The sequence below is a fragment of the Hemiscyllium ocellatum genome, chromosome 3, assembly GCF_020745735.1.
Source record: "Hemiscyllium ocellatum isolate sHemOce1 chromosome 3, sHemOce1.pat.X.cur, whole genome shotgun sequence".
Classification (NCBI taxonomy): domain Eukaryota; kingdom Metazoa; phylum Chordata; class Chondrichthyes; order Orectolobiformes; family Hemiscylliidae; genus Hemiscyllium; species Hemiscyllium ocellatum.
In genome coordinates, this window is record NC_083403.1 from 20,167,081 (window position 1) to 20,187,668 (window position 20,588).

The 20,588-nt window shown below is 41.6% G+C and overlaps 1 protein-coding gene and 1 long non-coding RNA gene across 4 annotated transcripts in view; one reads left to right on the top strand and one right to left on the bottom strand.

Annotated features, from left to right (window-relative positions):
* Positions 1-20,588, top strand: part of acoxl (acyl-CoA oxidase-like) — a 417,467-nt gene that overhangs the window by 317,542 nt on the left and 79,337 nt on the right. For 2 of the 3 annotated variants that reach the window (XM_060848850.1, XM_060848859.1), the window contains 3 exons: positions 9,602-9,711; positions 17,957-18,068; positions 19,786-19,873. In XM_060848850.1, the coding sequence (XP_060704833.1) occupies positions 9,602-9,711; positions 17,957-18,068; positions 19,786-19,873 (310 nt within the window). The remainder of the gene's footprint in view (positions 1-9,601; positions 9,712-17,956; positions 18,069-19,785; positions 19,874-20,588) is intronic. The other variant, XM_060848867.1, reaches the window with a different exon arrangement.
* The window catches only part of LOC132830941 (uncharacterized), a 558,005-nt gene continuing 552,992 nt past the window's right edge, over positions 15,576-20,588 (bottom strand). Inside the window, exon 8 of the long non-coding RNA XR_009646452.1 lies at positions 15,576-18,384. This is a non-coding gene — a long non-coding RNA (uncharacterized LOC132830941). The remainder of the gene's footprint in view (positions 18,385-20,588) is intronic.

Below are 20,588 nucleotides of genomic sequence, written 5' to 3' on the forward strand. Positions count from 1 at the left end.
GCACTGTGAGCAGCAGTACTAAACCACTGAGCTACCATGCTGCCCTTGTTGGATCAGCCATGATCCTATTGAATGGCGGAACAGGCTCATGAACACAAACACTCCACTCCTGTTCATATTTCTTATGATCTTATGGTTTATGGGATGTAGGCTTACACTGGCAAGATTGACATTTCTTGCCCATCCCCAAGTCCTTGAACTGTGGCTTGCTATGACTGTTTCAAAATGCAGTTTGGTGTGAACCACATTGCTGTTGTCTGGAGGCACATGGAGGCCAAAGCATATGAGTATGGCAGATTTCCATCCATAAAGGGCATTAACTTTTTTATTTCATTCAAGGGATGTGACCATCACTAGCTGGATTGGCATTTATTGCTCATCCCCATATGCCCCTGAGAAGGTAAACCTCTCGAAACAGTGGAGTCCATTTCATGTAGGTACCTACACAATCACATTAGGAAGGAAATTCCAGGATTTTGGCCAAATTACACTGAAGAAACAGTGATATGTTTCCAAATTAGAATGGTGATATGGAGGGAAAATCTGAAACAAAAACAGGAAGTGCTGGAGAAACTCAGCAGGTCTTGCAGCATCTGTCAAGAGAAAAACAAAATTTCAAATCCAGTGACTGTTCAACAGAACAGAAGTCTGTTTTTCTCTCGAGTTTTAAGATTGGATGCTGCATTCTAAGGAACTGGGTGACTTGTTGAAGTGCATCTTGTGGATAATATACACTGCTGCCACTGAGCGTCGATGGTCGAGGGAGTGAATGTTTGTGGAAATCGTGCCAATCAAGTCATGGATGATGTCAAGCTTTTTGAGTGTTGTTGGAACAGCACTCATCCAGGTAAATGGGGATTATTCCATCATATTCCTGCCTTGCATTTGTATGGCACAAATGTTACATGTCATTTTACAGTCCAGGCCTGGATATTGTCCAGGTCTTGCTGCAATTAGATATGGATTGCTTCATTATCTGAGGAGTCATGAATTGTGCTGAGTATTGTACAGTCATTGGTGAATATCCCTATTTCAGATCTTTTGATGGAGGGGAGCTTGAAGTGGAGATGTTTGCCGATGATTGTGCAATGTTCAGCACCATTTATAACTCCTACTTAATATTTCCCACTTGGTATTCCAACATATGTCTTTAATGCATGTTCCCAGTCTGTTTCTTCTCACGATTGCAAATCTTATTTCTTTAGGTTATTCTGATTAACGTGAGTAAGCGAATGTCATCTGAGGGACAGTTTCAGGGTCAGTTGTGTTTGTCTCCAGGTCCATGATTTATCATTTTGGGTTGGGTATGAGAAAGCTTGTCATCCAAACATCTTATGACTTAATAAATGGGAATCCGCTTCAACCGTACGCATATTGCTTGTTGGTATTTCGGTTCATAATGCAATACTTTGATGCTCACTGAGTGGCAGGAAGTTTGTTCACAATTACAGATCCCAACCAGGCAAGTCAGTAGTTCAGCTGTGTGGTTAGGAGAAGGAACTGAGCAAACACTAGATGCTTCCCGACAGTGAGGGAGAGAAAACAGAGGCTGAGTCATCGTGGGCTGGTTCTTACAAATGTTTTCCGGCAAGAGTTGAAGAAGGACCCTGCTAAAGTTAGGAAAAGACAACCAAGACAATTTTCTTCTTTCTAATTATCTTTCCTAATTTTCTGCACAGCCTTTGTTTCCTCCTCTGTACTCTTGAAACCCTCCCTCAATGGATTCAATCTCGCAAATTGCAACTGCCCCAATGTTTCCGAAAAGGTTAGATTGTTTGTAGTTGGTCAGAGTCAACAGGCTTTGTAACTGAAGTACAGTGAGCTGTACTCAATTCTGTCACTACACAATGTTCACAAATGTAGTCTTACAGCAAGCATGAAATAGTTCATCTACAATTTCCATTAATAATCTATTAATAATGTAGGACATATGCCAAGTAACTACAAATAGGCTATAGGAGGGAGTTATTGAGAACTTTGGTTAAAAATGTGGGCCTTGAGTTTATTTCAGTGATGGAGAGATTTAGAGAGGGCTTTGCAAAGTAATGGCATGAAAGCAATTGAAAGTTCTGCCGCATCAGAACAATACTGAAATAAAAATACGGAACTGCTGGAAATCTGAAACAAAAACAGAAAGTGCTGGAGAAACTCAGCAGGTCTCACAGCATCTGTCAAGAGAAAAACAAAATTTCAAATCCAGTGACTTCAACAGAACGGAAGTCTGTTTTTCTCTCGACAGATGCTGCCAGACCTGCAGAGTTTCTCCAGGATTTTCCATTTTGTTTCTGAGGGAGCACTGTACTGGTAGAGGTGCTGACTGTGGCTGAAATGTTAGGCCAAGGTCCTGTTTGCACGGTGATTTCCAAATGAGCAATGCCGTTACACTAATTAAAGAACAGCACAGGGAATTCTCCCTGGTGTGATAGCCTTCAGATGGCAGTGGGTCATAAAGGTTCAGCTCTGTGGCTGTCCTGTGAACTCACTATGTATTGTCATAGGTTGTCAGTCTGCTTTTCACACAGTGCTCCAGAAGCTCTGCAAATTCTTGGCCACAACAAAATTGAGATTGTCCAGTAGGACAGCAGAATGTCACACCACTGGTGCATCCAGCCATTGAGGCAGGGAAGATTTTTCTGATGTCAAAATAGCTTTTCCACTTCAACTGTGGAACAATCCCTTATTTTCCACCCTGACTCAGTAAGGCTGAGAATGATTATCACACTCCTTAGATCAACTACAACCCCAGGTCAAATTTGACACTGAGTTCACACCCTCTGCGTCTTCTCTTTAGCTGAAACACTATATTCTGCATTCTATTCTATCACCTTGATGTGTTTACTTAAGGTATGATTTATCTGGATAGCATGCAAAACAATATTTTCACTCTAGCTCAGTAAATATGATAATAATAAATCATATCAAATCAAACACCCAAAACCTCACCGTACCTGTTTTCTCCAGCTGCATGACCTGTCAAATGTTTTGAGAATTTCCCATTGTTCTTACTGTCCTGGTCGTATTCAAGAGTCTAACTTTCTGTGTATCTCAGCAAGCTGCCAAGTGGCAAAAGGTTTTTGGCCGCTGCACTGGTTCACCTGGTTAGGGCAGTGAGTGGTTGAGTCATGCAGGCAAGGAAAGTCCCTCTTCCAACCCTTGCCCTACATGGTATCAGCTAATCTCCAAGAGATACTTAAGTGTCTGCCTCCAGATGCAGGAAGGAGAAAGGCAATCAGGGTTCATGGTACTCCTCACCAAGGCCAATGGGGCTGAATTAGCTTCAATATTTTATGACTCTGTAATTTCAACAGGGGTCAACCAAATAAATTTTGTGAATATATGCATTTATAATTAAGGCTACGGCACTGGGCTAGCTGGACAAGACTGATCTCATTTTTATTTCACAGGATTTGTTGAATTTAATTCATGACATTTGTCTTCTTTTTCTAACCATGAATATATCAAACTGCCAGTGAGAGAGGCTGGAGTCGCTGTAATTCAGTCAATGTTAAATTTCATTCAATTTAAAGGGGGAGGCAATGGTCTAGTGGTATTATTGCTGGACTGTTAACCCAGAGAGTCAGATCATGTTCGGGGGTACTGGGTTTAAATCCTGTTACAGCACGGTGGCTCAGTGGTTAGCACTGCTGCCTCACAGTGCCAGGGACCCAGGTTCGGTCCCAGCCTTCGGTTACTGTGTGGAGTTCGCACATTCTGCAAGGGTTTCCTCCAGGTGCTCTGGTTTCCTCCCACAGTCCAAGAGTGTGCAGGTTAGGTGAATTGGCCATTCTAAATTGACCATAGTGTTCTGGGATGTGTAGGTTAGGTGCATTAGTCAGGGGGAAATGTAGAGTAACAGGGTTACTCTTCAGATGGTTGGTGTGGACTTGATGGGCTGAAGGGCCTGTTTCCACAGGATTCTGTAAGTAAGAAGATAGAGGAATTTGAAATTTAATAATAAAACAGTCTGGAATTGCCATGTGTAAAAGTCGAATTTTTCAGACTATTTTAAAGGTTCAATTTATAGGGTCGACTATAACTCAGGCACTAGTTTTGAGGGGCTGAAATTCATGCTGCAGTTCGAAATACCATATTATTAGCAGAAGTTGATTTGATTGCTCAACCTGTCCCAAGTAAAGAAGAATAACACAATGAATTACGGTAAATGTTATTACCAGATAAAGGCAAGGGAAACAAGAATGAATTACTAGTAGGAGAATTTATTTATACAGACTGGTAGGAAAATTTAACATGTCAAATGTTCATCGAAATACTGCAAAATTACATGGTTCAACATTGTCATGGCCTGATATAATGGCACACTTAAAATGAAACATTTATTAAATTCTGAATGTGTAAGTATCTTGAACTTTCCCACTTCCCTCTCATTTACTCTCATATATAATGAACCCCAGCAACATTAACAAATTTGTCAAAGAATTAAAGTTATATGTAGCTAATATATCTCACTTCTGTTCAGGTATAACATGATAATTAAAATGATAAATTTTTTAACAATATTAACTTTTGGATATATAGTGAACAAAGTGCAATAAATACTGATAGACTTAGTCCCGGTCTGAATGAATGAATGAATCAAAACGTGCTAGAGCAAACCAAGTGGACTAAGTAGGGTTATGAATGAATGAATGGATAAATAGAGATGCAATATAGTCAAAGAGTGATGAGTAGAGTAACCGGTATGAATGAATGAATGCGATTTTGTTGATGTGCGTTATTGGGAACATGCAGTTTCCTTTGTAAGAAGTTTATAATGTGATATACAGTAGTAGGGTCAACTTTTACACGAGATATATGGAAATTACAAGATTTGTTTAGCCAAAAATAAGGGGTTGACTTTTACATGAGATCGACTTTTACACAAGTATATACGGTAGATGTCTACTTATAACCATGAATTCATGGTCAATTGTCAGGGAAAACCCATCTAGTTCACTAATGTCCTTTAGGAAGGAAAACTGCCCTCCTTACCTAGTCTGGACTACATGCAACTACCCTGAGCAATGTGGTTGACTCTTAAATGTCATCTGGGCAATTAGAGATGGGCTATAAATGCTGCCGATCCAGAGGTGCCAAGCACTGTCCAGTCCACAGCACGTGGAATTACATCCTATCAAAGGTGAAAGGAGTCAATTGAACAGGGCACACTGCTATTAATGAAAATAGAAAATGAAAACCTACTGACAACTGGTGGGGTGAAGGTGTGGGAGACCAGATTTGTAATTTACAAATCTTATATTTTTACTTTGTTTGCTCTGTTCAAATTTTGTAAGATTCATCCTATGGAGGTATTGAATACATGTAAAGGCAAGGAATCATCTAAGTAATCTCTTTTGTATCTCCAGGTTCCTTAATGCAATCATTAGCTCCAATCCCTTTAACTACTGAGGTGCGAATCTCTGGCATTACATCCTTAAATATCTCTGTCTCTGCAACTCTCTCTCTCTCTTCCCGTAGGATGCACCTTAGAGCCTCCTCTTCTATTAAGCTTATAGGCATCTTTCCCAGTTTTCCAACTTTTTACTCCACAACAATGTTTGTCTAATTTGCTACGGTGAGGTGCCAGGGCATGTTTATTCTTCTTCAAAGATGCTATCAAAAGTGCAGATTTCACTTGTTGAGAAGAATCGGTTTGCTAAAAGGATTTTATTAATAACATCATTAAATTGATTATTAGATGATTTAAGGTCAGCTGAATAGTATGCAGACATATTTTATCCAACCATCATTATCATGATTATTATGGTGAGCTGAATAGGGGATAAACCAACTCTTGTTTCAAGTACATGTAACGAATTATATTGTATAGTTTTATTCTAAATCAATAACAATGGTGTGTTTGAGATTAAACCTTCAGCATTTGATGGAAAAAGTGACACTTCACAATAAGTCACTTCCTGCTTTGGCTTGATAAATCTGACACTGTAATCTGTCATTGCTATTTTAATGAGAGTCATGGAAAGGAATGTGCTGCAGAACATATTTCTAATATCTGCCTAATCGTGAAAACATCTGGTTCTCCCCACCTCCCCACCCAAATCCCCAATGCCTTGGTGAGTAAGTCTATCATAAGCTGTAGAACTGAGGCACACAGGCATTCACAGTTGCAACCTACTATATATTGAATGATCAAACCTCATCTTGGGGTGGAGGGGAGTGAGGGAGTTGCTTGGGAAGCTATAGTTTGTTCTCAGTGTGGGATTATAGAGGGGGAAGGAAAGTAAGCAGATAAGACTGACAGTTAGGAAAAGACAGTGTGCTCCATCAAACTGGAGGGACAGTGCCAGTGCCAACACAAGCAAAAAATGTTGTGCAAAATTTCTCATCCATGATTCCTACTTTTGTCCCCAAATTCCCTGGCCTTTGCACATCAAGCAATGACAGTATGGCAGGGGGAATTAAAATCCCATACCTATGCTTGACTAGTTCACTTTTCAGGTGGAGGGAAGGATACCTTAAAATGAAGGTAAATGAAATGCTTTAGAGGGTATAAGGATATAATCCAGATGCCTTTTAAATGCTGTCATCGTGCCAGCCTCCACCACTTCCTCTGGTAGCTCATTCCGTACACACACCACCCTCTGCATGAAAAAAATTGCCCCCTTAAGTCTTTCCCCCCTCATCTTAAACCATATGCCCTCTAGTTCTGGACTCCCCTACCCTGGGAAAAAAACCGTGTCTATTCACCCTTTTGCCATTGATAAGGTGCCACACGGGAGGCTGTTGAGCAAGGTGAGGGCCCATGGTGTTTGAGGTGAGCTGCTGGGATGGATTGAGGATTGGCTGTCTAACAGAAGGCAGAGAGTTGGGATAAAAGGTTCTTTTTCGGAATGGCAGCCGGTGACGAGCGGTGTCCCGCAGGGTTCAGTGTTGGGGCCACAGCTATTCGTATTATATATTAATGATTTGGATGAGGGGACTGGGGGCATTCTAGCGAAGTTTGCAGATGATACGAAGTGAGGTGGACAGGCAGGTAGTACTGAGGAAGTGGGGAGGCTACAGAAGGATCTAGAGAGTTTGGGAGAGTGGTCCAGGAAATGGCTGATGGAATTCAATGTGAGCAAGTGCGAGGTCTTGCACTTTGGCAAAAAGAATAAATGCATAGACTACTTTCTAAATGGTGAGAAAATTAGTAAAGCCAAAGTACAAAGGGATCTGGGAGTTCTAGTCGAATATTCTCTAACGGTAAACATACAGGTTGAGTCCGTGATTAAGAAAGCGAATGCAATGTTGTCACTTATCTCAAGAGGGTTGGAATATAAAAGCACCGTTGTGCTACTGAGACTTTATAAAGCTCTGGTTAGGCCCCATTTGGAGTACGGTGTCCAGTTTTGGTCCCCACACCTCAGGAAGGACATACTGGCACTGGAACGTGTCCAGCGGAGATTCACACGGATGATCCCTGGAATGGTAGGTCTAACATACGAGGAACGGCTGAGGATCCTGGGATTGTATTCATTGGAGTTTAGAAGATTAAGGGGAGACTTAATTGAGACATACAAGATAATACATGGCTTGGAAAGGGTGGACGCTAGGAAATTGTTTCCATTAGGCGAGGAGACTAGGACCCGTGGACACAGCCTTAGAATTAGAGGGGGTCAATTCAGAACAGAAATGCGGAGACATTTCTTCAGCCAGAGGGTGGTGGGCCTGTGGAATTCATTGCCACAGAGTGCAGTGGAGGCCGGGACGCTAAATGTCTTCAAGGCAGAGATCGATAAATTCTTGATATCACAAGGAATCAAGGGCTATGGGGAGACTGCGGGTAAGTGGAGTTGAAATGCCCATCAGCCATGATTGAATGGCGGTGTGGACTCGATGGGCCGAATGGCCTTATTTCCACTCATATGTCTTATGGTCTTATGGTCAAGTTCCTCATGATTTTATAAACCTCTATAAGGTCACCCCTCAGCTACTGATGCTGAGCCCCAGCCGATTCAGTCTCTCCCGATAGTTCAAACCTTCCAAACCTGACAACATCCTTGTTAATCTTTTCTGAACCCTTTCAAGTTTAATAACATCTTTCTTATCGCTAAGAGACCAGAATTGAACACAATATTCCAAGAATGACCTAACCAATGTCGTGTAGAGGCAACATCTATGACTCTATTAACATGACCTCCCAATTACTATACTGGCCAATAAAGGCTCTCTTCACTACCCTGTTTCCCTGTGACTCCACTTTCACAGATCTGTCCACCTGTACTCCAAGGTCCCTTTGTTCAGCAGCCCTCCTCAGGACCTTGCCATTATGTGTATAGGGCCTGCTCTGATTTGCTCTACCAAAATGTAGCACCTCACTTAATGATGATGAAGTCAATGCAGCAGTAGTAGGTATTACAGGACTTTGTTATACTGTGTAATATTATTTGTTTCAGAGTTCAATTCTATGTTTCCGTGTCCCAACCCACATTATCTGCTCTCCATTAACCAAGCCCTGTTTTGTTAACTAAGAGAATGGGGAGCAGACCCTCCAGCCATGACTTTATTTGATGGCAGAGCATGCTTGAGCAGCGAACCAATCTACTTCTTCTCCTAATTCCTATTTTCCTATGAGATCCACATTTGCCGGATCCCACCTAATGCCTTTGTTCACCCAGCTTTCAGAAGATGTTTGAGACACTCAGTCCTTGCCTTTTTTTCTCCTTTTACATGTGACAATAGAATGCTATGACATACCTTCATGCGTTTTGTTTAATATCATCTTTCCCCAGTCGGACGGCCTTCTTCCCTGCACTCTCCCCACCACGTCCAAAACATGAAAAGGGAATGGTTTGGGGTAGGTCAGGGGGAATTAAATGAAGTGTTCATTTCTGATGCAGTAATAATCATTGTCTCTACCTCATAAGACAGAGAAGATAAATACTTTTACATTTTAAAAACATTCAGCAAGCCCATTCAAACAGCAAGCAATGAAATCCAAAACTGCATGGATTACAACATTGGTTCGCGGTCTGTGGAATTTTGGGTCAGGTTTATGGAAAATATCAATGGCCTACAGAGAGTTAATCGATCCTCAGTGCTTGTTGCTTTCTGTCTCCGAATGGGGAGGTGATAGCACACTAATAATGTCACTGAAATGGTAATTCAAAGCCCCAGACTCAAGTTCTGGTGACATGGGTTCAAATCCCACCATGGACTTGGTGGAATTTAAATTTAATCAATTAAATCTGGAATATAAACATAGATGCAGTAAGGATGACTCATCGATCCATTATCAATTGTCATGAAAACCAATCTGGTTCACTGATGTCCTTACCTAGCCAGACCTACATGTGACTCCAGACACAGGGCAACATGATTGACTCTTAACTGTGTTCTGAAATGGCCTAACAAGCCACGTAGTTCAGGGACAATTTGGACAGGTATCAAATGGTAACCTTGTCAGTGACACCCCACGTCCCATGTAAGAGTAAAGAAAGATATTGTGAACCACAGCCATTGATTCCATATCTCATTGTTTTGTGGTTCAAAGCTGGCTGTTTATGACCAAGTGCCAGTCAGTCTTAAGGTTATTTATTTTGTTTAAATTTTTTAAAAATTGTTTTAATTTGCAAATAAATGTTGGTGATTCATCCTGTAGGTGGTTGTGCGTGAGCTTTTAGCTCAACACGCAAGACAGTACAAAGAGAAGCCTGTGATTGGACTGCTGCGAAACTGGACTGCTGCTGTCGCTGACAGTTTCAGAACCAGGTAGACTTTTTACAGCTAATGGGAATGAAAAAAAAAGTTTTTTTTGAGTGGTAGGCTCCTTGTCCTTGGAGCTTTTTGCTGCTATCATTACAGACTGTGAAGCTTGATCTTAAAACTCTTCCAGCTACAGACTAATGTAATCCACCCAGCTTTCAATCACGCTGCTTACTCTATGAGTAGGCTGAGAGGTTTATCCATATTTCTGCCTCAACTGTATGAGCAGCACTGATGCCAGAATGATGCTTTGGACAAAAGTGTAATAAATTCTGGTTGCTGGAAATCCGAAACAGAAAAGGGATCTTAGATCTACAGGCTGGAGACTAAAGGTTGTACCACCTCAAACAATATTTTGTCTAAAGTTTTGAGAAAAGCAGATACGCTATGAAGGGCTGTAAAGGTGTCCAGTTTAATTATGAAAGTCACTCGTTGATCTTCTTTAATTAAATATAACGTATACAAGAATTAATGATTGGCTCATTTGATGTTAAGGCATAATATATTTGAAAGAAACTGAAATATTATATTGTTACATTATTTGTGAAGAAATAGGAATTAATTATTATAAAAATGCATATCCATAATGTCTCATTTACTGTTACATTACAATCAGATGACAACAATGAGATAGTCCACTGCCCATGCAGAGAGCAGCAAGAGATGTAGATACTGAAGCACAGGCATTTTGAGTCTAGAACTGTGATTATCCTGAACTGCTGAGGGCTGGACAATTTGGCACCAAATTTCTCTTCAAATATTGAAACTTAGAACATAGAATATAGAACAGTACAGCACAGAACAGGCCCTTCAGCCCACGATGTTGTGCCGACCATTGATCCTCATGTGAGGTAAACCTAATGTACGACCTGTCAAATTTCTGTGACCATATGCATGTCCAGTAGTCTCTTAAATATCCCCAACTGCTGCTGGCAACGCATTCCATGCTCTCACAACTCTCTGTGTAAAGAACCCGCCTCTGACATCCCCACTATACTTTCCACCAAACAGCTTAAAACTATGACCCTTCGTGTTAACAATTTCTGTCCTGGGAAAAAGTTTCTGGTCATCAACTCTATCTATGCCTCTCATTATCTTGTACACCTCAATTAGGTCCCCTCTCTTCCTTCTTTTTTCCAATGAAAAATGTCCGAGCTCAGTCAACCACTCTTCATAAGATAAGCCCTCCAGTCCAGGCAGCATCCTGGTAAACCTCCTCTGAACCCTCTCCAAAGCACCCACATCTTTCCTATAATAGGGCGACCAGAACTGGACACAGTATTTCAAGTGCGGTCTAACCAAAGTTTTATAGAGCTGCAACAAGATCTCACAACTCTTAAACTCAATCTCTCTGTTAATGAAAGCCAAAACACCATATGCTTTCTTAACAACTCTGTCCACCTGAGTGGCAATTTTAAGGGATCTATGTACCTGCACACCAAGATCCCTCTGTTCCTCCACACTGCCAAGAATCCTGTCTTTAATCCTGAACTCAATTTTCAAGTTTGACTTTCCAAAATGCATCATCTCACAACTATCCAGGTTGAACTCCATCTGCCACCTCTCAGCCCATCTCTGCATCCTGACAATGTCACGCTGCAGCCTACAACAGTCCTCTATACTGTCAATGACACCTCCAACCTTTGTGTCATCTGCAAACTTGCTGACCCATCTTTCAATCTCATCCAAATCATTAATAAAAATTACAAACAGTAGAGGCCCAAGAACAGAGCCCTGTGGAATACCACTCACCACTGACGTCCAGGCAGAATATTTTTCTTCCACTACCACTTGCTGTCTTCTGTTGACCAGCCAATTCTGTATCCAGACAGCTAAATATCCCTGTATCCCATTCCTCCTGACCTTCTGAACGAGCCTGCCATAGGGAACCTTATCAAATGCCTTACTGAAGTCCACATACACAACATCCACTTCTCGACCCTCATCAACGTGCCTAGTAACATCCTCAAAGAACTCAATAAGATTTGTGAAGCATAACCTGCCCCTCACAAAGCCATGCTGACTGCCTTTAATCCAGCCATGCTCTTCCAGATGGTCACAAATCCTATCCCTCAGAATCCTTTCTGACACCTTGCAGACGACAGACGTGAGACTGACTGGTCTGTAATTGCCGGGGATTTCGTATTTCCTTTCTTGAAGAGAGGAACTACATTTGCCTCCCTCCAGTCCTCAGGTGGAAAGCGAGGATCTTCACAAGAGGGGCAATTGTTTTTACACAGGGTGGTTTGTGTGTGGAATGAACTTCAGAGGCAGTGTTGGATGCGGGTACAGTTGCAACGTTTAAAAAACTACAACAGGATCTTGATCAGATGGGCCAATGGGCTGAGAAGTGGCAGATAGAGTTTAATTCAGATAAATGCGAGGTACTGCATTTTGGGAAAGCAAATCTTAGCAGGACTTATGCATTTCTCTGCAGTGTAATTGTACCGAATCTGAAGTGGACATTATGTTTATAGAGATGTACAGCATGGAAACAGACACCTCAGTCCAACTCGTCCAGGCCGACCAGATATCCCAACCCAATCTAGTCTCACCTGCCAGCACCTGGCTCATATCCCTCCAAACCCTTCCTATTCATATACCCATCCGGATGCCTTTTAAATGTTGCAATTGTACCCATCTCCACCACTTCCTCTGGCAGCTTATTCCATACACCTCTGTGTGAAAACGTTGCCCTTTAGGTCTCTTTCATATTTTTCTCCTCTCACCCTAAAGCTACACTCTCTAGTTATGGGCTCCCCTACCTCAGGGAAGAGACTTTATCTATTTATCTATCCATGCCCCTCATGATTTTATAAACCTCTATACGGTCACCCCTCAGCCTCCGAAGCGCCAGGGAAAACAGTCCCAGCCTATTCAACCTCTCCCTGTAGTTCAAATACAAGGCAACATCCTTGTAAATCATTTCTGAACCCTTTCAAGTCACAAGTTGCAGACAGCCAGTTACAGATTTAAAAGGCCGAATGGCCTCCTTCAGTGCTCAAACCATTCCATAATTCCATAATCTATGTGTGAATCATGACATGAGTTCTAGCCACCGAAACATAAGGGGTATTTCACCCCCACCTTTCTCCCAAGGTTAGGACTACCAACCCATCCTGGATGTCCCAGTATCTCCAGGAATAAAGATTAAGCATTACAGTGTAAAGTGGAGAGAAAATCAAAGGCATTGAAAAAAAAAATGTCCAAGAGATCCCATTAAGAGTTGACTGGTAGTAAAGTGTTGTCTTGTGGGTAGTAAAGAGCATGGTCCAGTGGTGCATCACAGGAATGGATGTGGGGGGTGGACGAGGTGGAATGAGACTCCGCCTTTGGGGGCAGAAGGTCATGAACCTGAAATATGTAGAACCAGAACTGGAAACCTCTGCATGGGCCGGTCATCTGACATGTACATGGTCAGACGTTGAGCAGGAAAACAGCCAGGAGCAGGAAGTCTATTTGATGTTCCCCTTCCTTAACCCAGGGGCACAGAGTACAGTTGCAGTGCTCTTACCATCCCCTCGGCCATGAATAGGAAAATTTTCACACACGGTTGTGCAACCTGAAATCTTTCTTCCAACTCCCACCTCTACCAAAAGAAGTAGAAAAACTGGAAATTCTGTGGACAGGGAAACAGTCAATATTGGAGGTGTCAATGAGAATTTCTCAGAATGAGGAGTGACAACATTGAAGTTAGAGAGGATGCACATTGTAACTTTGAGCATTGATGGATGTGACAAGATTTGTGTTTTGAGGATTGCTGAAGATCTTGGAGATATTTTTAACAAGGGGTGGATCCAAAACATGAACAGTGAAGGTTTAGTTGGAATCCATGTGAAATACTCTGAACTGGAGCAAAAGATTTGTTAGTGAGAGTTATACTCGATAAAACTCAAGGAGGAAAACAGTACATAATAAGAGTATTGTGTCCAGTTCTGGTCACCCTGTTGTAGAAAGGGATATTATTAAGCTACAGAGGGTTCAGAAGAGATTTAACAGGATGTTGTCAGCTATGGAAAGTTTGAGTTATATAAAAGGCTGGATAAGCTGGAAGTTTTGTCAGAGGTTTATAAAGTCACGAGGGGTATGGATAGAGTCAATGGTGGAAGTCTTTTTCCTAGGATGGGGGATTCCAAGACTGAAGGACATATTTTTAATGTGAGAGATTTAAAAAAGACAAGAGGGGCAATTATTTTTCACAGGGTGGTTTGTGTGTGGAATGAACTTCAGAGGAAGTGTTGGATGCAGGTACTGTTACAACGTTTAAAAAACTACAACAGGATCTTGATCAGATGGGCCAATGGGCTGAGAAGTGGCAGATGGAGTTTAATTCGGATAAATGCGAGGTACTGCATTTTGGGAAAGCAAATCTTGGCAGGACTTATGTACGTAATGGTAAGGTCCTAGAGAGTGTTGCTGAACAAAGAGACCTTGGGATTGCAGGTTCATAGCTCCTTGAAAGTGGAGTTGCAGGTAGATAGGATAGCGAAGAAGGCATTTGGTATGCTTTCTTTTATTGGTCAGAGTATTGAGTACAGGAGTTGGGAGGTCATGCTGCGGCTGTACAGGACATTTATTAGGCCACTGTTGGATTATTGCATACAATTCTGGTCTCCTTCCTATTGGAAAGATGTCGGGAAACTTGAAAGGGTTCAGAAAAGATTTACAAGGATGTTGCCAGGGTTGGAGGATCTGCACTACAGGGAGAGGCTGAACAGGCTGGGGCTGTTTTCCTTGGAGCGTCGGAGGCTGAGGGGTGACCTTATAGAGGTTTACAAAATTATGAGGGGCATGGATAAGATAAATAGACAAAGTCTTTTCCCTGGGGTGGTGGAGTCCAGAGCTAGAGGGCATAGGTTTAGGGTGAGAGGGGAAAGATATAAAAGGAACCTAAGGGGAAACATTTTCACACAGAAGGTGGTATGTGTATGGAATGAGCTGCCAGAGGAAGTGGTGGAGGCTGGTACAATTGCAACATTTAAGAGGCATTTGGATGGGTATATGAATAGGAAGGGTTTGGAGGATTATGGCCTGAATGCTGGCAGGTGGGACTAGATTGGGTTGGGATATCTGGTCGGCATGGACGAGTTGGACCAAAGGGTCTGTTTCCGTGCTGACACTTAGACCAATGCATGAATAGGAAAGGTTTGGAGAGATATGGCCCAGGAGCAGGCAGGTGGGATTGTTTGAGTGTGGGATTATATTTGGCATGATTTGGTTGGACTGAAGGGTCTGTTTTCGTGCTGTGTGTTTCTATGAACATGATGGAAGAAACAAATAGAAATTCAGTTGGAGAGAAAGCAGGTCTTCCAAGTGGCCATTTCTGAGTAGTTGTGGCATTTTCCATTCTTGGGTAAGATTTCCCTCATCTTGATATATTTTTTGCCTTTATCTCTGTTTTGGCTTGGGTTCGTTTACCCTGCATCATTGACTTTATTTAGGTTAGGTTGGAAGTGGGGGGAGCTGTGTTCCTGAGGTAACGAAATGTACAATTACAAGTCTTTCTTACTTTAAATATCTTACAAATACTATCTTATCAGTGACCATCTTAATCCCTTCAATACCTGCTAACTTGTTCTAGCTGGAGAGAGAGAGAGAGAGAGAGAGAGAGACAGACAGACAGACAGACAGTCAGACAGAGAAGCCCTACATATGTCCTATGGTGACTTTAACTTTTTTTAATGAGGGGTAATAAAATCAATCAAGGTTTCCATGCTGACAGGTTTCATTTCAAAAGTATACTTTATTCTAAAAATTTTCAAGCATAAACAGGTATGAAAACATTTTGATTTGAATATTACAGCATTTGTAAGAAAATGCAGCACATCAATGGACATGTTCTTCTGCACACTATTGTAATAGTCTTCATATTGATAGTATACATTCCACATCAGTTATACTGCCCAAAGGCAAAACATTTCAAATTGGAAACTATATCAAATGCTATAGATATAAAGTATTTCCCTATACCTATACCCAACTGTGTCTGTGGACAATGGACTATATCAAATGCTATAGATATAAAGTATTTCCCTATACCTATACCCAACTGTGTCTGTGGACAATGGGCTGGACCTGATTTGGTTGAGTTTCTTGCCCTGTTTGATAAGCATAAAGAAATCCACTGCGTAGTAACTGTGGAGTCATGCACTGTCAACGGAAATGGGAATTGTAAATTTCTTGACCCATCAGACCAATAAGTGACAATTTAAGCAGCTATTTCGGTACACAACCCAACAACCGCTTCCCCGCTTTCACCACCACACTCTCACAACCTCCCCTTAGAACCCTTCATCCCCTCCTGGAGTCTCTGGTATGAAATATGGGAATGAGCACCAGTCCTAACTCAGTGTATTCATGAATCCCTTCCAAGTGAGACAAATGTACAGCAATAGGAAATTTGAAAAAAAAATGAAGTCACCCCTCATTTCAGAGGTGTTTGTCAGTCTGTACAACCAGGACTGGCAGACAAAACACTGTTCCCAGAAGTGAAACAAAATTTGTTAAGACTTCTTAAAATGTGTTTTTCTGGAATTTAACCCTCTGTCTGTTATTAGGTTGTTTTCAAATGTGTGTTTACTGTCTCAGTCAGTATTCATAGATTCAAGTAGCAAGACATATGGATAATGACAGGAGTAAAACCAATGTCCTGGAACATTTGGGCTTTCCGGCAATATCACCACAAAAGAGATGAAAGGTTCAAAATTATCTTTGAAGCCAGTGGTGACAAACAGATCTTGGAAGGAGCACGTCATTATTTAGGTTCTGTTTACACCAACAAACATTAAATGGCATCTGACTTGGTGCTGGAGGGGAAATCATTTAGCAATGAACATGCATAACTATGGAGAAACATACTCCTTGATTTCCCCCTTGTGACTTTGTGTTGTGCCCCTGCTACCAGGCATTTTAAATTTGTGCATCTAATTTCACCCCGTTACAATGTTACAGCATTGAAGCTATTGTTGCTCTTTAGTTCTTCCACTGTTTACAATGGGGCGCTGAATTTCTGCTTGGTTCAGTCGTTTCTGTTGCTGCCCCACGGAAAGAAGCACGTAGATTCCACGTTTCACAGAATCGTGCAGGACCAGACGGGGCCAGTTGCTCAGTTGGCTGGATGTCTGGTTTGAAATGCAAAGTGATGCCGACAGCATGGGTTTAGTTCCCACACCGACTGAGGTTAAGGCAAACGGCCTACCTTCTCAACACCTCCCCCCACCTGAACCGTGGTGATCCTCAGATTAAACCATCACCAATCATCTCTCTCTTTAATGAGACAGCAGTCTTTGGTCCAGTTGAGCAATAGCGACTTTATCTTTACTATACTAGAAAAGGTCTCAAGAGGTTTGACTCAAACACTGGCTCTTTGAAAGAATTATTGGGTAGATTTTTTTTCTCTTTAAGTGCCTATTCAGTTCCCTTTTAAAAATTCCTATTGAATCTGTTCTTTCAGGCAGTATGTTTCAAATCATACCAACTCATTACAAAAACACATTTTCTTCATCTCGATTCACATTTAAATGACAAAATCTAGGCCTTGATGACCTAATGTAATCCAAGAAGAGTTTGAACTTTGGAGGGCAGTGGACATAGTGCCCAGGTCTCCCCACTGTCATATAAGGGTTAATACAGCATTCCTTGATTTACAGCAGGGAGCCATCTATGGCTGAGCTAAGAGTAAAATCCTGTAAAACCCTGCATTCTGTCGCACTTAGTCATTGTGAGATCATAACTGCATTTGACCATTTAATGCAACCAACACAGTGAGCAGCAGAGAGATATGTGATGGTGGTAAATCTGAAATATAATTGTTTACAACATTGATTACATTTCAGAAGTGATGCTTAGACACTATAAAGTGTGTCTGGAGTGTTCAGACATAAAAGATATTGTTGTATAATACAATAACCCTTACTTTCTTATACCCTAAGTCCTGGCCTACTTTTTAATACAATAGCTAATACAATCAATCAAGGTGGTGTGTGTTGGGGGGACAATGATGGTAGATTATTAAACAGAGACAAGATAAATAGAACAATTAAGAGGATTGTGAAATATAGAAGTGAGTGGAATTGATTAAACTTTAAAACTGAACAGATAAACAGCAGTGGCTGTTTTGTGTACTGTATATTAATATGCTTCTTTCTAATTGTAGTCTCAGTTTCCTGCACCAGACAGAACCTAAAATAATTTGTTGTCTACTTGTAACAGTTGGAAAAACTCTGACTGTCTATTCATTAATTTCCCATAGTATCCTAGCATTTAACACAGAGACGGTGGGCAGTCTGAGCTTCTTATTGAAAGCGCTAAATTACCGAGAGAGAATCCTTCAACGCAGTTTGGCAGCCAGACTCTACAGTAAGGTAAAACCAGATCCCAGGTACTTCAATGAGATTATTGATTCCTGATAATTTTGTTGTTATTCTTCAGACTCACTTGCTGATGTAAATCACTGAGGAAGCCATAAACAAAACTACGATGAACAGTCAAGACAATTGTTTAAGAATTATTTGCAAAGCAATCATGCTTTTGAATTGATGATTGCAGTAATCTGCAGGAGAATCAATCCAGATTCTACTTGGCCACTTTCCTGTGACCAGTTAAAGGGGCTTGCAAGCAGGTTGTCCATGTTCCTTCTTGGCCACTAAATGTTACTAGAACAGGGTGAGAGGAAAGGACCTAGAGAGGGAAGAGAAAAACAATTTTAAAAAAGCCTTGAACAGAAAAATTATCTTGTCTTTGGCTTCATAACTAGACAACTAAAAAAAAGTAGCACCCTAATGTAGAAACAAGGAGAAATCTGAAGTAAAATACATATTTCTAGCAATTACAATTTTTAAAAAGCAACTTGCAGATGTCTCAAGATATTCCTTGATTCAAGGAATAAATTGTTTAAACCAACAGGAATGTCATTAGGAAAGTATACCCAAGAATATTTTACAGAAAATAAGTATGACAATTATTAGAAGTAAACAAAAAATGTTAATAGATAACAGATTTGTATGTGATTGATTTTTCTAGAAGATAATGGGGGGAGTTTTAACCACACAGGATGGGTAGGTGGGAGGGAGGAAGGGTGAGTGGGAAAGAAAAAAAATTTTAAACCCAAGTCCAACCCACCTAGTTCCGGTTCTAATGGAGGTGGGTTGGGGGCGGGTGACCAATTCACTCCAGGAGGCAGTTGGTTAGTAAAAGCTTTTCAGGACATTGTATGTCTCTAAAAAGATTTTTTATTTTCAATTCATGGGAACTGATTTCCCAGTGCTCAGAAGTAAAAGGAGAAGGGAAGGCCTGAATCCGTGAGTTAAGTGGTATTTGCAGCAGGAAGCAGGAGTGTTCCCTTCACCAAGTACTAGCTCTGACTCACCTCTCATAATCTCCAGCTGTCCCCATGATCTGCACCAACCCCCGTAATTGTCTGACATCACCTGTGTCTCTCTACTCTCTCCTGCAAACTCTAACTGGCTTTCACAATCTCCAACAATCTTGTATTATCTACAATTCCCCGGTGTGATCTCCTGACTGTCCCCATGATCTCTGCCTTGCACGACCCTGTAATCATTGATTCCCTCCATTCCCTTTATCATCCATGATTCCCCAACCTTGTGATTTCTGATTCCCTTGATTTCCAACTATTCCAGTGAGTTCTGCACACTCTCCCCTCCCCAGCTATGTCCAACCCCCACCACTCATAATCTCCCAACTCCCCATCCCAATGGTTTCTGAGGCTGCCACTCCCATAATCTCTGACTTCTAACCCCGAGCAGCCCTACCAGGGAGGTAGAATGTCAGTGTGGTGCTGGAAAAGCACAGCAGGTCATGCAGCATCTGAGGAGCAAGTGAATCGACATTTCGGGCATAAGCCATTCATTCCTGATGAAGGGTTTATGTCTGAAATGCTGATTCTCCTGCTCCTCGGATGCTACCTGACCTGCTGCGCTTTTCCAGCACCACAGTCTTGACTCTGATCTCCAGCATCTGCAGTCCTCAGACTTTCTTCCAGATAGAATGTCACAGCCAATCTCACTGAAGGTGGTAGATCGTCTAACAGCTTGCTTTGAAATCTGTTCCTTTTCTTAGGTAACGAAAAGAAAGGAAGAGCCCTTCACTGCCTGGAACTCATGCCTCCACCATGTCACTTACCTTGCACTGGCTCACATTCATCGAGGTCAGTAACAATATCTATTCATTTGATAGTTTAATATTTGACATATTTACAGTACCAAGAACACTGCGGCAGTTCTAACACAGAAGCAACTTTCTGACACATATCAGTGCATCCCCATCACCAGCTGGCCAGAGTTGTGTGAGACCAGCTCTGATCATTATTTTCTTTCATCTCCAGTACTCTCCTCTCCACTCCTGAAGACATCACTAGCTTGCTGAGGTCCAGATTCAGAACTACTTCATGTATCTCTAACAAAAAAAGGATTCTGGGTAATCCAAGATGGAGGACAGGAAACATTTCTGGCTGTAAGAGCTGCTCCTTTTTTTGAGGTATTTTAGGTACTGGAGGTGACTTCTTCGAATTCCAGGAGCAGCAATTACTGTTTTATATGCTGTTGCATTGTTTTGGAACTTTGAAAAACAAAAGTCAAAACAACAGCAGTTTTAAAAGGGAGAAGAGCAGACAAAGGAAGCACATGGTGAGCTTCCTGCACAGAGAGGGAGAACCTGCACAGTTACTGCCTTTGCTACTTTTGAATTCATGTGTCCCTGGACATCGGAGTGCATTTGGGAAAATTAACAAACAGTGAATTTAGACTTGAAAGAGTTCAGGAAAAATTTACAAGGCTGTTGCCAGGGTTGGAGGATTTGAGCTATAGGGTGAGACTGAACAGGTTGGGGCTGTTTTCCCTGGAGCATCGGAGGCTGAGGGGTGA